Consider the following 13,798-nt stretch of genomic DNA (forward strand, 5'->3'; position numbering starts at 1 on the left):
TGATGTCAAATAGTTCTGTCTATCTATTGTCAAACTTGTCAACGTCAATCACAATTCGAACCGAAATTGAACCGGCTCGGCTTGGCGGCTTCCCCGGTGGTGAACGCGGTCTGTCATTTCTATAATTTTCATCAATTTACAATCAAAGTGAAACAAGTTTGATGGTGATTTTGCCTCTTTTGTCGTAATATCTCTAGTTCACTAGATTTACTATGGCGGTAGTTAAATCATTGGCGATTCGAGGTATACGAAGTTTCGGTCCTGACGACTCAGATGAACAAGCTATATCATTTGAAAGTCCTCTGACTCTCATCTTGGGGCAAAATGGTTGTGGTAAAACTACGATTATCGAGGCTCTTCGGTACGCGATTACATCACAGATGCCGCCCGGTATTGGACACAATGACTGTTTTGTGCACGACCCCAAAGTCAACAGGACTACGGAAGTTCTTGCACAAATTAAACTCAAGGTTTGTTTTATGTTATAATTTACTTACTATTAAGCCTACTTTTTAAATTTCGCCAGTTAAGACGTAAAAATCTTTGAGTAAGTTTATAAAAGTGGTAACTTAAGATAAAATGTACATTTTTGTTTAGAATATACCTAAACAAAAATGTACATATTATCTTAATTACTTTGAATTAATAATAACTATTCAATAAATACTACGTATTTCAGCTAATTAATGCAAAGAATCAAAATATGGAAGTGTCAAGATCAATGAAAGTAATATTACAGAAAAAGAAAGCAACTTTTCGTACACTTGATTCTCTACTATCAATAACCAATGAAAGTGGCAAAACAAAAGACATTTCTAAAAGATGTGCTGATTTGGATGCTGTTCTACATGACGAGCTGGGTTAGTTGAATATTACTCTACATCTCTATGCAACAAGTTATTACATTTTATTATAATTTGTAATATGATTATTTAATATTTACTAGCTATTTGATTATTTTCAGGTGTGTCTAAAGCCATTTTAAACACAGTAATATTTTGTCATCAAGAGGAGTCTGGTTGGCCTCTAGACGAAGGCAAAAAAGTGAAAGAACGATTTGATGAAATATTTGATTCTGATAAGTATAGTAACTGTTTTGACAAACTGAAGAAAATAAGGAAGACCTATGCAACAGATATCAAACTACTTAGTAAGTTAGAACCTGTATAAATTGTTTTTGCTATCAATGAGAAAAAAAAATTGTCCCAATTTTAAACACCAATACTTATCAATGAAAATGGAGTCTACTCATATGTCAGGAGCATTAGAAAAGAGAGCTTTGATTTGATATTATTCATATTTTTTCACAGCTGTGCGAGTTGCTGCATTAGAAGAACAAAAAAAAGAACTTGACAATAAAAAGTTAGATGTTATTAACACAGAAACAACCATATCAGAAACTGAATTGAAATTGTGTGAAATTCTCAAAGACATAAAACCCATTGAAGAAAAGATATCAAGCATCAAATCTGTGGAAAATGCTGTTACAACTTGTGACAAAAAATTAGCAGAGCTAAAAGTGAAGTATGTAATTTATGTAAAAAATACATTTATGTTTTAGTAAATAATGTTTTTATATTATAGTTACTATGCATATTTGTAATTGCAGATTAGAACAATGCCGTAAGCAAGAAGAAAGCTTAAAAAATGACATAAAGAATATGTTTGAGGGTACTTTGCCACAGTTACAGGAAAAGATTAGTGAGTTTGCTTTTCACTATTATTATGTTATAAATATGGAAATTCAAGTATTTGATTTGAGCATTTGGTAATAACTAAAAATTTTCAAAAAAAATACTAAAAAAAAAATAACTAAAACTATACATTTTTTCTGAGACAATGTTATACAATTTGTAATAGCATTAATATGAGTTAGTACCTCCCACGTAAGTAGTTGCAGGTTTGATCCTGAGGCAACACACCAATGAATTTTTGAAGTTATCTAGAAATCATTTTCACTTGTGTGAAAGGTGAAGGAAAACATTGTGATACTACCTTGCATGCCTGAGAGTTTTTTTAGAACAGTTCTTGAAGGTATGCAAGGTCCCTAAACTGCAATTGGCCAGTGTGGTGGACTCAAGGGCTAATCACTCTCTCATTATGGGAGGAGACTTGGAGGTTAAAATTATTTATTTATTATATTTGATTAAATTTTAGCAAATTATGACACTACTATGAAAGCCAAACATAAGGAATTAAAGGAGTCATATACAAAAATCTCGAAGTTCAATGATGAAGAGCAGAGAGTAGCAGATGAGATTGGTTCCAATAAGATAAAGCTCGAGAAACTGTCTTTGTTAGACAGTCAAAATGAAAAGAAAATTGTTGAGAGAAATGAAATGATCGGAAATGTTGCCAAAGTAGCTGGTAAGTTTATCTGTTCACTATAAACATAATAATATCAAAAAAAAAAAAAACATAATAATAAAACACCTAAGATACTGGTGTAGACAGAGGTGTCAAAATAGACTCACATTTAGCCACTAACATAGTCCTGTGTTATAATACCGTATGCAATACCAAACTATTGCCTAGTGCTGAGAAATGTTCCGATAAAATTGAGAAAAGATCAATAGAACTTTGTCAGACCCCAAAATCGAACCTGAGTTTTCATGATCAGCAGGTGGATAAGCTATTGTTTGCTCCTCAGAAACAATCACTTTATTTTAAATTGTATCTAACCAGATAAATAACATAAAAAAATCAAAATAAATTTTATATTACAATTTTAAATTTTTATAGGTATTGAAGACTTGCCAGCAATTGCATCTAATGAAGAGGCAGAAACAGCAATGGGTGCAATTGTAGACAAAATCCAAGCTCTGAAACAAGAACTGGCTGAACTCAAATCTGCTGGGGATCAAGAGGAAAAGGAGAAACAAGCTTTGCTTGATGAATGCAGAGATGCTCTTGTATGTTTTATTGTTCACTTTTATTCAATCTTCCATAATCAACTTAGCCAATAGCCAAATGGTATAAGATGGCACCTCCCACGGTGGACGGTTCGAACCCGAAGCAACACACCAATAACTTCGAAGATATGTGTGTATTAGACATAATAATCACTTCCTCTAATTGTTAGGAAAACATCACGATGGTGGAGTCAAGGCCTAACCCCTTCCTCGTTTGGGAGGAGACCCTTGGCCAGCAGTGGGACAGAAATGGGAAAAAAAAGTAGGCATTAATGCTCGATATTTCACCCTCTTAAGCAGTTTTGAACACCAAGAGAGTTAAGTTATCAGCTTATCATGTAACATGTCTAAGCTGTCTTGGGCAATGAATACTTTACAACACCTCAGTGTTGTCCAGATACATCTATAGGCACGACGTCTTGAGCACGCCGAAGGAAAAGTCGCTCCTTGTCAGGCAGGTTTCTTCTGCCTAATGACAAACATTCGAGCGCTTGATTCGAGTATTTGACAGCTCTGCGCGACATGTACTCGAATCATGTGTGTTGCAGCTTTAAGGATGCCTTGAAATGCCGAGACCTTCCAGGCCTGACATCATATTCAAATGTATTTGAAATATTTTTTAATAAACATGATTTTTTGTTATTTCTATAAGTAGAGTGGTCACATAACTTTTCTTGGTTTTAGGCTAGCCATAAACAACAAATAAATAGTAAGTCGTCAGACATTGCTAAGAATAAAAGGGAAGTTGTGAAGTTGGATAGAGATATTTCATCTGCCAATGATTCCAAAGTACGACTGGAGGCAGCAGAGAAACGATTTCAGACTGCTGAAGAGTAAGTAATGCAATCTTGTTCTTTATTACCAAACAAATATTAATTTTATATAAGTATAATAAGACCAGATTCACTATAAAACTAACTTAGACATAAATACTACTCTTTTGACTTACTCGTATTTTGGGTTTAAATCCTAGGTTGGGCTAAAAATGATTTCACCAGTTTTTTTTGTCTAGAAATGCTTAGTGGATTGCCTGAAGTTAGGAAGTTGAGGTTTGTAGTCATCTGTCGCTCCCAGAGCACGTAAATCCGTCAGTTCTGCGCCTGATCTCCCACTGGTCGAGTCAGTTATCCTTTCCACCGTGCTATGAGAGCAAGAGAATAGAGTGTATCTGTGTATTATGCATAATAATGCATATACTTGTACACTGTAAAGAAAGTCCCAAGCCGGTATTTTTTATTATCTAAACTTAAATTAAACTGACCAACATGGCCGTATATTGGCCAGGAGTACATTTAGTAATTTCACTGGGCTTTGATAATACTGGTTTTAAGAATCAATTTTATGAAAATGACACTCAACAATTTTTATGTAGATAACAAATAATTTGTATAGTTAATAAATACATTATATTGCAGACAATACAATGAAGTAGATAAAGAGCTAAACACTGAAGAATGTCAGCAAAAAATAAATGAAGACGAAAAACAAATGGATACCTTTGATCAAGAGCTGGATGAAATTGATAAAAAGGTGGTTTGATTTAGCTATAATAATTTGAGAGAATTTTCAGTAGCCTGTTAATATGTCAGCAGACAGACATTGGCTCATTAAAAAAACTTGACCCCATTTATTAGATTTCAGTATTGCAAAAGCAAAGTGCCAAGCTGAAAGAGCTGCAAGGGAAGGAAGAAATTCTTAAACAGAAAGAGAAACAGTTTTCGACTCTGAAAAACAAGCACAGGTCTGATTTAACACAGCTGTTGGGCAGTATGCCTGAAAAAGACTTTGTTTCATCTTTGAAAAGGGTGGAAGTAACCCTAAACAATGAAGTTAGCACCATCAAACAGAGTTTGAGCGAGAAGAACACTGAGGTAAGTAAATAATAATGTACATTTACCATTTACACTTTATACCAGGAACACTTTTTCTCTCAAGCCTTCAAGCAATATCAAACTGCCATCAAAAAAGGTTATTTTAATAGAATTATTTTTAAAAAGTTGACGAGATTTTTTGTTATTTCTACTACTATGACATATCTGAATTATAGTACTAAGACCCTCATTTCGTTTCTCTGTCTATTCGCCATAGACACAAAAACTTTAAACGGATTTTCATGCAGTTTTTATCATAATGATATAAGATAAAAACTACATGATGGTCTAAAGTATTGAGTAAATTGTACTGCATACTTTTGTTTGTATCGTCTAAAAAGTACAAAACTGTTATTTAATATTTATCATGACATTCAACAGATAACTAAACTTGAGGAGGAACGAAAGTATGTGCGCAATAATCTAAAAGAACGAAGCTTGGAACATGAAAAGGCGGAGGAAAAGCTCTACAAAGTGTGTGGCACGCAATCTTACGAAAACACATTGATCAAAGTGTGCGCCAACGTGGAAAAGCTACAGGTTAGATTAAATATCAATAATTATTAAATAGCTTAACGTGTTACAAAAAAAACTTACGAACTTTTATTTAAGCGAGTCCAACGAATGTGGACGACTGTATTATAAAGACATTGCTGTAACAGCCCCTCATATTATATATCTTTTAAAAAAATCTATGGATCAGGCCCCAACCTAAGAATATAACTTTGAAGGAAAAGAATCCGCAATCGAATATTTGTTCACCACAATCGTCCAGGTGCATTGCCACAGACTCACATAGGAGTTTAACTTTTGATAACACCCCTTTTTAAATATTACAGGATGACCACAATGTGCTACAATCTTCAATGTTTCTTATTAAGAAGTACGAATCTCAGTTAAAAGATAATAACTGCTGTCCTCTATGTAACCGTGGGTTCGACAATGACTCTGAGGTAAGTTAATTTCCAGCAATATTGTTCTTACCAACAAGACTGGTATGTAAGTAACTAAAAAGTTCAAGAAATTGAATTTGTATGCATTACTTACCTCTTTGTATAAAATACCAGACAAATAAACCATTTGAATAAATTAAATTTTCCGAAAAGCTCTCTAACTGTTCCCTGTGCCTTTAAAGAGATGAGAAGAGATTTAAATAATATCATTAAATCTATACTAATATTATAAAGCTAAGAGTTTTGTTTTGTTTGTTCGAACGCGCTAATCTCGAGAACTACTGGTGCGAATTGAAATATTCTTTTACTGTTAGGTAGCCTATTTATTGAGGAAGGCTATATAACATCACGCTACGACCAACAGGAGCAGAGTACCAATAAAAAATGTTACAAAAACGGGGAGAAATATGACCCATTCTCTCTTATGCGTCGCAAGCGAAGTTGCGCGAGTCAGCTAGTATCTTATAATTAAATTCACGAATGCTGACGCAAAGTGTGACTACTAAGCGAGTAACCACTACAGAAGTAATTTTTCTTTACAAATAAACAACTTTGCTATTTCAGGTTACGGATCTCATAACGCAACTCAACACTAAAGTAATGACTGTGCCAACACAACTAGAAAGAGTATCGGCAGAATTGTCTAAAGAATCAGCAAAGAAGGATGATCTACTCAGTATGAAGTCTTTGAATGAGAAAATAAACTTATTCAAGGAGAAAGAAAAGCCTGAATTAACTAAACAACTTAATGCTGTTGAAACGGTATAACATTGAGTAGCTCAGTTTAATGATTAATTGGAAATAAACCCATACACCCGATAATTGTTTTATCTCTATTTCAGCAAATAAATTCGCTGACAGAATCAGTGGAAGAATTAACAAAGTCTTTGATAGAACCAGAACAAAAGCTTCAGATAGTCAAACAAGTTCAAGGAGATATGCCATTACTAGATCGTTATGTTCAAGAAATCAAAACATGTACTAAAGAAGTAAGACGCACTATACATAATAATAAAAACCTTTAATGTAGTAATTATGTTGACTCTTTTCACTTAAGACAAAAACTATACTAATACTTTATTTGACGCTTTCTTTATGTAGTGAGGAATTTGTTTCTTATCCATTTTCAGTTTGAATCAATAAAAGCCCAATGTACAGAAACTGAGTCAGATATGACATTGGATGATGCAATTGCCAAGCAGAAGGATTTGAAACAAAAGATTAACGATCTCAAGACGAAAATCAAGGATTCTCAAAAAACATTGAATGCACATAATAAAAAGATTCAGGAACTTGCAACTAAGAAGAACAAACTAAAAGAAGAATGTCTGAATTTGCAGAAAAAGGTAAGTGGTAAAAGCTTATATGTCTATATTGTCTATGGTAATATTAATTAATGTTAAAGTTCTTAAACTATTATGGCTAAAATGTTAAAAGTCGTAAACACTATGAGAATTTATGTAACAATACCTTATTCCTGACTATACTATATACATATTTTAATTCTATCACAATATAAATATAAACAGTATTGGTACTGCATTACAGGTGCAAGAAATTTATAACCTTCAAGAGACAAAGAAACAATTGGAGTCTGATAGAGAGAAGTTTGAATTAGAACTGGTGGAATTAAGAACTGCTCTAACACCTTTGGAAGAACAGCTAGCAGAGAAGGAACAGGCGAAAGCTAATGTTGTTAAGAAGAACAGGTAAGAATAAAACGTTGCCGCAACATATTAAATTTTGCACTTATGTGTGTTTAATTAAGAAAGAATAGGTCAATGTGTATCATATCTTTAGCATTGATTAAATTTTCTACAGGGGTAACGAGGAACTTAAAAATGCTGAAATAATAAAAGTTACAATTGCCTTCGACAAAGTCAAGTCAATTGACACTGATATAAGACAGCACTTGGAAAGAAACATTCCGTTGGAAAAGTCCAAAAAAGAGGAGGCGATAAAGAAGCTGGAAGAAAAACTAAAACAAATTCAAATCGACAGACAAGCCATAACTAAACGAATTGAAAGTTTAAAAGACGAAATCACAAAAGAGGAGGTCAGAATGCTGCTAGTAGAGCACATTTATACTCTCTATTTTATATTCCACTCCATTATAAATTTTATAATTTTTGCCTCGTCCTAGGCAACGGCAAACGTTCACAATGATCAGCTGTTGTATATTTTTTTTTAATGTGATCAAATATCTAATTAAGTAAATAATGTTGCCATGACTTAAGACTTAACAATAGATAGTGGGAACTATCCATACCAGTTATATATTTATTAAATTTAGATGCTAACTTATTTCTGTTTATTATGTGAAGATGGACATATTGTATGTATTGATAACAATTTCTAATATTTTGTATGAAATGTGGTGCCAAAATTATTCCTAATAAGGTATCTAAAGAGAGTGTTACTTACAGATTTACAAGAGAGAATTAGACGATAATTTAAAATTGAGAAACATACAAAAGGACATCACTGATGCCGAAAAAGAGGATGTGGAAATCAATGAGAAACTTAGCACAGTTAATAGAGATATTCTAACTGAAAAGGATTCGTTATATCAGAGTTACAAAAAGTTGACTGGCGAGAAGTCCGAAACTGATGGTGTATTGCGCACACTTCAGGTGAAATATACTTTGTTACATTACATTATTTGTTTTTTTTACATTAACACTTTCGGTGCCAGCAACCCACTAGATGGGTTCAAGAAATCTGCTAAGTGGGTTTGTTGAAATACGAGTATTAATTTATATTTATCTGACTTTAAACTTACTTATCGCTGAACTGTTAATTTATTGATTTACCAACAGGTTACGTTAAAAAAACAAAAAGCAGATTTGAAAACAGCCCTTAGCAAAGATACGGATAAGCAATATCGGGAACGGTTTTACGAGTTGCACGTGACAAAAATGTTAGATAAAGATGTGAAAGAGTACTCGATGGTGCTTCAAAACTGCCTCATGGAATACCATAAGAAAAAAATGGAGAGCATTAATCTTATCATAAGGTAATTTTTATTGTATTTTTCTATTATTGAAAAGACTCCAAAAATCATCTCCGCACTAAAATCTTATCGCGGATAATGTGGATCACACAAATATTTGCTTAATGTGGGAATCAAATCAACGGCCTCCTGGCAGGTAATGGCGAGACGATCTTAAAGGCAGAAACATTATAACGCGACGAATCGAAATCGAATCAAATGTATTTTTTTCTATAGACCATAATCACACTATAAACATCCGACACGAAAGTCTTCTCTGAGTCGTTATTTATTAAATCCATGGAACTTAATTGTACACTTCCACTGCTGCCAGCTCACATATTTAGAAATTACTACTATGTCGTGGCGACACATGTTGGTAATGTGCACAATGCTTATCAGGTGTTCACACGTTGCTTCGCGTCGAGTTTAAATAATGTATTTCCGCCTTAACACCGCGACAGAGGCCGTCATACTTTGAATGTGAGAAGCATCTGTGATAATCACATAGTAGGTGCCTTTACACACACAGACGGCGCGCTCTTCGCTCACGTTTTCTCCGCGGGCTTCACAGATGAGCGCGGCGCGCACTCTTTCCTTTGTGGTTTCACGTGCGAAATAGCGTGTATGTAAAGGCGCCTATTATATATACTATAGGCATATATTATTATATTATATACTAACTATTATATTATGTCTCAGTTCTACAACTTTCCTAAGATACGATTCGGGTCAATCTTTATATTTTTCCTTAACTATTCCAGAGAACTTTGGAGCAAAATATACAGTGGCAATGATATTGATTATATTGCCATCAAAGCAGAAGGGTCTATGAATGCAGACTCAGAACGGTGCAAATATGAATACAGGTAATCTTAACTAGCTTTTTATAATTTAAATCTAAAACATTATAATTTATTATTATTATCAACCACCTATCTCTGTCTAAAGCTATTAGATTTCATACTAATGTTGTAAATGCTAATGTCTAATGCCTATATAACTCTTTCATAACTAAACCTGTGACCCTGTTTTCTACCCTCCCGTTTTAATGTAATTTAACATGGAGCTAGTTGAATATCAGGGGAACATAGTACACTTTATGACATACGAAAGTAGCCACGAGGATCAACTAGTACACTTGTAATGGAACAATAATAATTTAAAATTCGTAAATTGGTACCGAATTAACTATCATAATATATTACTTCTGCAGGGTTGTCCAGTGTAAAAACGGAATTGAGATCGACATGCGCGGCAGATGTAGTGCAGGCCAAAAGGTTCTCGCTTGTCTTATAATAAGGCTAGCACTTGCAGAAACGTTTAGCTCAAGGTAAATTTGAATATATAAACATCCATATTGTTAGTTGAATTAAATAGTTTTAAACTTTTAGAACTAGTTACTAAAATCATCATCATGTTTTGTTCTTTTAGATTTGGAGTATTAGCATTAGATGAACCTACTACAAATTTGGATCAAGAAAACATTAAAAGTTTATGTATGGCTCTTGGAGAGATTGTGCAGGAGCGAATGTTGCAAAAGAACTTCATGTTTGTCATTATCACACATGACAGAGAGTTCATAGAGTCTTTAGGTCAAATTGATAAGGTCACACACTTCTATGAGGTGTCTAGAAATGAAGATGGTAAATCGAGAATTAAACGTAACAGGTTTACATGAAAAATAAACATTCCAACATGTTTAATACTATGTTTTACTATATGTATAGATTTTAAGAAGGCTGTGCCTTAAATATCATATAAGATGCAATAATCATCACTTACTTTTTATAGAATAAAAGTTTCTCTTTTGTATTCATTGCGTTTATTTTAAATAACATAAACTTCCATGGTTTTCCATACATTATAATAATATAATAGTGCTCTTAGTTTACAGTGATACCTGTCACACAATTCAATGGCTCACACACTGTATTTTGATCTATGTACAAAATATTGCTCTCTTGTAGAACAGTTAGAGTGACACCCAATAATTCGGCAATCTGTGTAGAAGGAAATGATTGAGAAAGACATTTTGCAATATAGGGCACTAGGTCTTCAGTGAAGCACACACATAATGACACAAAATTCTTTTTTTCAATATCTGTGAAACTCTGTTGCTCTCTATAGTAAAATGTCAACAGCACTTGAACAGCCTTATTAAAAGATTCTCTGAAAGCATTATATACTTCTTTTACAATATTCAATGGAGCAGTAACTCTCATAGAGTTCAAGACTGTTAGCATTCCATTGCAATACTCAGCTAATGGATAATAATCCAATAGGTTCTCTGGAGGACCTGTTGTAATACTCTCATTAATTGGACGAGGAACATTTTTAATACTAGGCACTTTATATGAACGCATCTGATGTTCAAATTGGCTATCAGCTTTCTCCAGACCATAATGAAATTGTGTTAAAATGTTATTTCTAAATAAGGGCGTCAATACGCATCTCATATCTGCCCCAACTCTCCCGAAAGATAAACACAGATACATGCACTGGTTTAGAAGAGACTCAAAACTTGCTTCATCCTCTTTTGGTAAGTCTTGATTTAGGATATGAGCAAACATTTCAACCTGTAACAGTTTTGGTTTTATAAAACATGTAAACATAATACAAATAAACCATTTTGAGTTGGTTTTGCTATAAGAATTTTCATTTACCTTCAATTTTAACCAGCATGATAAAGCACTAGTGCCATTTAATTCATCATCTTTTATCTTAGATTCTTGAGAGTCTGATAAAAATATAGACTTATGTTGAGTTAGCACATTAAAGAGATGAATCCTGTGTAGCTCAACTATTCTTCTAGGTAATCTTTGTGATGCTGCAATAAAATAAGTATTAGATTTTATAAACTTAAGTGGCTATTGGTATTCCAAATAAATAATATAGTTTTGATACCATACTTTCAGTATTCTTTGCATCTTCCAAGGCCTTTTCAAACCAGGCATTTCTTGCTTTCAAAAAATGCAGGTGTAGTCCATCACCAGAAGAACTTGTTTTGATGTTGCCGGTGTACAAACTACTTTCATCATCATCAGTAGATCTGTACACTGTATTGGCTCTACGGAGATAACCCAATATCTAAAAACAACATAAAATAGTGTAATGCTAATATTTTAGAATAGGTCTATCTATTTTAAAAAACATCAAAATTTCAAATTGTTATTTATTAAATATTAAAAAAATGCAATTTTTAAATTTTATATGTTCCAATGTAAACAGCGAAAAGGATTATTCCCATACTAAATAGAGTAAACAAACTTACTTGCAAACACTGAGGTAGTGGCAAATCATAACGCAATTGGTTAAAGAGGTGGTAAAGGGTTTCAAACCACAGGGTCATTATTTCAGATGTTGTGTTCTAAAATGGAAAAATAATTGTAAAAGTTGTGGTTAGTGTATTTGCTTATTGAGCACATTCAGAACTTCTCAGGATTAATTATTTTTAACTGAAGACTTTTAGACATAATAATATAATGCAATGGCACTCCAAGCTCTTGAAAATTAAAGGTAGTCAAGGCCAAAACGTCATGTAAATAAATAAAATACTTTCCAGTATCACCCAAATACTAAAAAAGGCAGATATATCAGTTCATTTTCATAACATTGCGAGAAAATAGGTTATGCAATGTATATATTACATAAACTAAACAAAACATAGTGAAAAATAAATTAATTACCTGCACTACAGGTATTTCAGAATATCGTTTAGATAAATTACGGACAAAGGTGAAAATATCCAAAGCACTTTCATAGTCCTCTGCATTGAGTGCCTCTCTCATTAGAGATGGTAACTCCAAAAGCTCAAGCAATTTGTCACTTTGGTTTCTTATTGTGCTATAACGACTGAAAAAGAAAACTGATACTGTAGTTACTTTCTATTGTATATTGTGTTTTGTAAGTATGTTAGGAAGAGTGCTCATTTCCCTCACCTTTTCTCTTTGACAATGTTACCAGCAATTTGAGAAAATTTTTCACATTCTTGTAGAAAATTAGGAGTATTATCAAGAAATGATGATAATGAGTCTTTAGATTTGGCCAGGTCATTAATAATAGTATGAGAAATTTCAGCTGTCTCCACAAATGTTTTATAGTTAGTAAAAGCCAATTCTTGGGTTTGTTCTGTAAGCTGTTTCATTTCCTCTGTCAGTCTCTCTGGTTCTTTGCGAATATGTTCCCAGTTTTGTGACCCCAACTTCTTAATGTAGTCAGTAATCTCATTGAAGTACTCTGCATTTTCTGTAAATTCAATATATTAACATACCTGTATCTTTATATTGGACTTATATATTTATTAATGACTGCAGTGGGTAGTGTAAGCGACTGCCGCACAAGAGGGCCCCGGGTTCGAATCCTGGGTTGGGCCAAAAAGTATTTTCTGAGATTTTCTGTTAAGAATTCCTCAGAGACTGCCCGGAGTCAGGAAGTTGAGGTCATGGACCTCCGTGGTAAAAGTTTAGTATATGGTCCATATACTAAACTTTACCCACCTCCTTGCCTCGGAGAGCACGTAAAACCGTCGGTCCTTCGCCTGACCTCTCACTCGTCGTGCCGGTTATCTGTCCCACCGGGTTATATGAGCAGGGAATAGAGAGTGTACCTGTGTATTGTGCACACACTTGGACAATATAAAAAAAGGAGGACATTATTATCTTTATATTTGTGCTAATACATGGTTTATGAACAAGTTGTTATGAGTATTTGAATATTTTTAATGTGGTTGGTAGTCTACTTGTTGTATTTAAAAGTATCATGAAATATAATACAAATTATCAGGTTCATAATAAGTACATAAGTAGCAGACAGTATACCTTCATTGCCATCAGGGAATAGTAAATGGCAAAGTTCTTTTAATTCTTGCGCCATTATCGTCAATTTAAAACATTACACCCAAAACTAACAGAAATAATGTTATTATTTTATGTACTCAAGTACTCAAGCTATATTTTGGTTCAATTACAAGTTGTCAATGTCAAACTCAGGTAAACCCACGTCAAATGACATATTCCTCTTTAAATTGTCTATTAATGTCTATGGTCCAACTTAAAACTGTAAGAATAG

General features: G+C 33.4%; 2 protein-coding genes across 2 annotated transcripts; one reads left to right on the forward strand and one right to left on the reverse strand.

Annotated features, from left to right (window-relative positions):
• Positions 1 to 27: 27 nt before the first annotated feature.
• rad50 (DNA repair protein rad50) lies at positions 28 to 10,543 on the forward strand. The gene is made up of 22 exons (XM_076121583.1): positions 28 to 470; positions 680 to 860; positions 965 to 1,150; positions 1,311 to 1,524; positions 1,610 to 1,701; positions 2,158 to 2,367; positions 2,743 to 2,912; positions 3,597 to 3,745; positions 4,328 to 4,442; positions 4,547 to 4,783; positions 5,165 to 5,323; positions 5,623 to 5,736; positions 6,301 to 6,498; positions 6,579 to 6,725; positions 6,867 to 7,082; positions 7,285 to 7,445; positions 7,558 to 7,792; positions 8,163 to 8,369; positions 8,556 to 8,752; positions 9,493 to 9,597; positions 9,945 to 10,061; positions 10,163 to 10,543. Exons 1-22 carry the CDS (start codon positions 213 to 215, stop codon positions 10,407 to 10,409), a joined length of 3,915 nt encoding a protein of 1,304 aa, XP_075977698.1. The 5' UTR covers positions 28 to 212; the 3' UTR covers positions 10,410 to 10,543.
• On the reverse strand, positions 10,520 to 13,724 carry Cog8 (conserved oligomeric Golgi complex subunit 8). Its single transcript, XM_076121584.1, has 7 exons — positions 13,549 to 13,724; positions 12,670 to 12,976; positions 12,418 to 12,583; positions 12,003 to 12,098; positions 11,641 to 11,818; positions 11,395 to 11,558; positions 10,520 to 11,307 (listed from the first exon to the last, which is right to left on the reverse strand). The coding sequence occupies exons 1-7, from the start codon at positions 13,601 to 13,603 to the stop codon at positions 10,615 to 10,617; spliced, it is 1,659 nt and encodes a 552-aa protein (XP_075977699.1). The 5' UTR covers positions 13,604 to 13,724; the 3' UTR covers positions 10,520 to 10,614.
• Positions 13,725 to 13,798: the final 74 nt, after the last annotated feature.

This window comes from Anticarsia gemmatalis, chromosome 13 (genome assembly GCF_050436995.1).
Source record: "Anticarsia gemmatalis isolate Benzon Research Colony breed Stoneville strain chromosome 13, ilAntGemm2 primary, whole genome shotgun sequence".
Lineage (NCBI taxonomy): Eukaryota > Metazoa > Arthropoda > Insecta > Lepidoptera > Erebidae > Anticarsia > Anticarsia gemmatalis.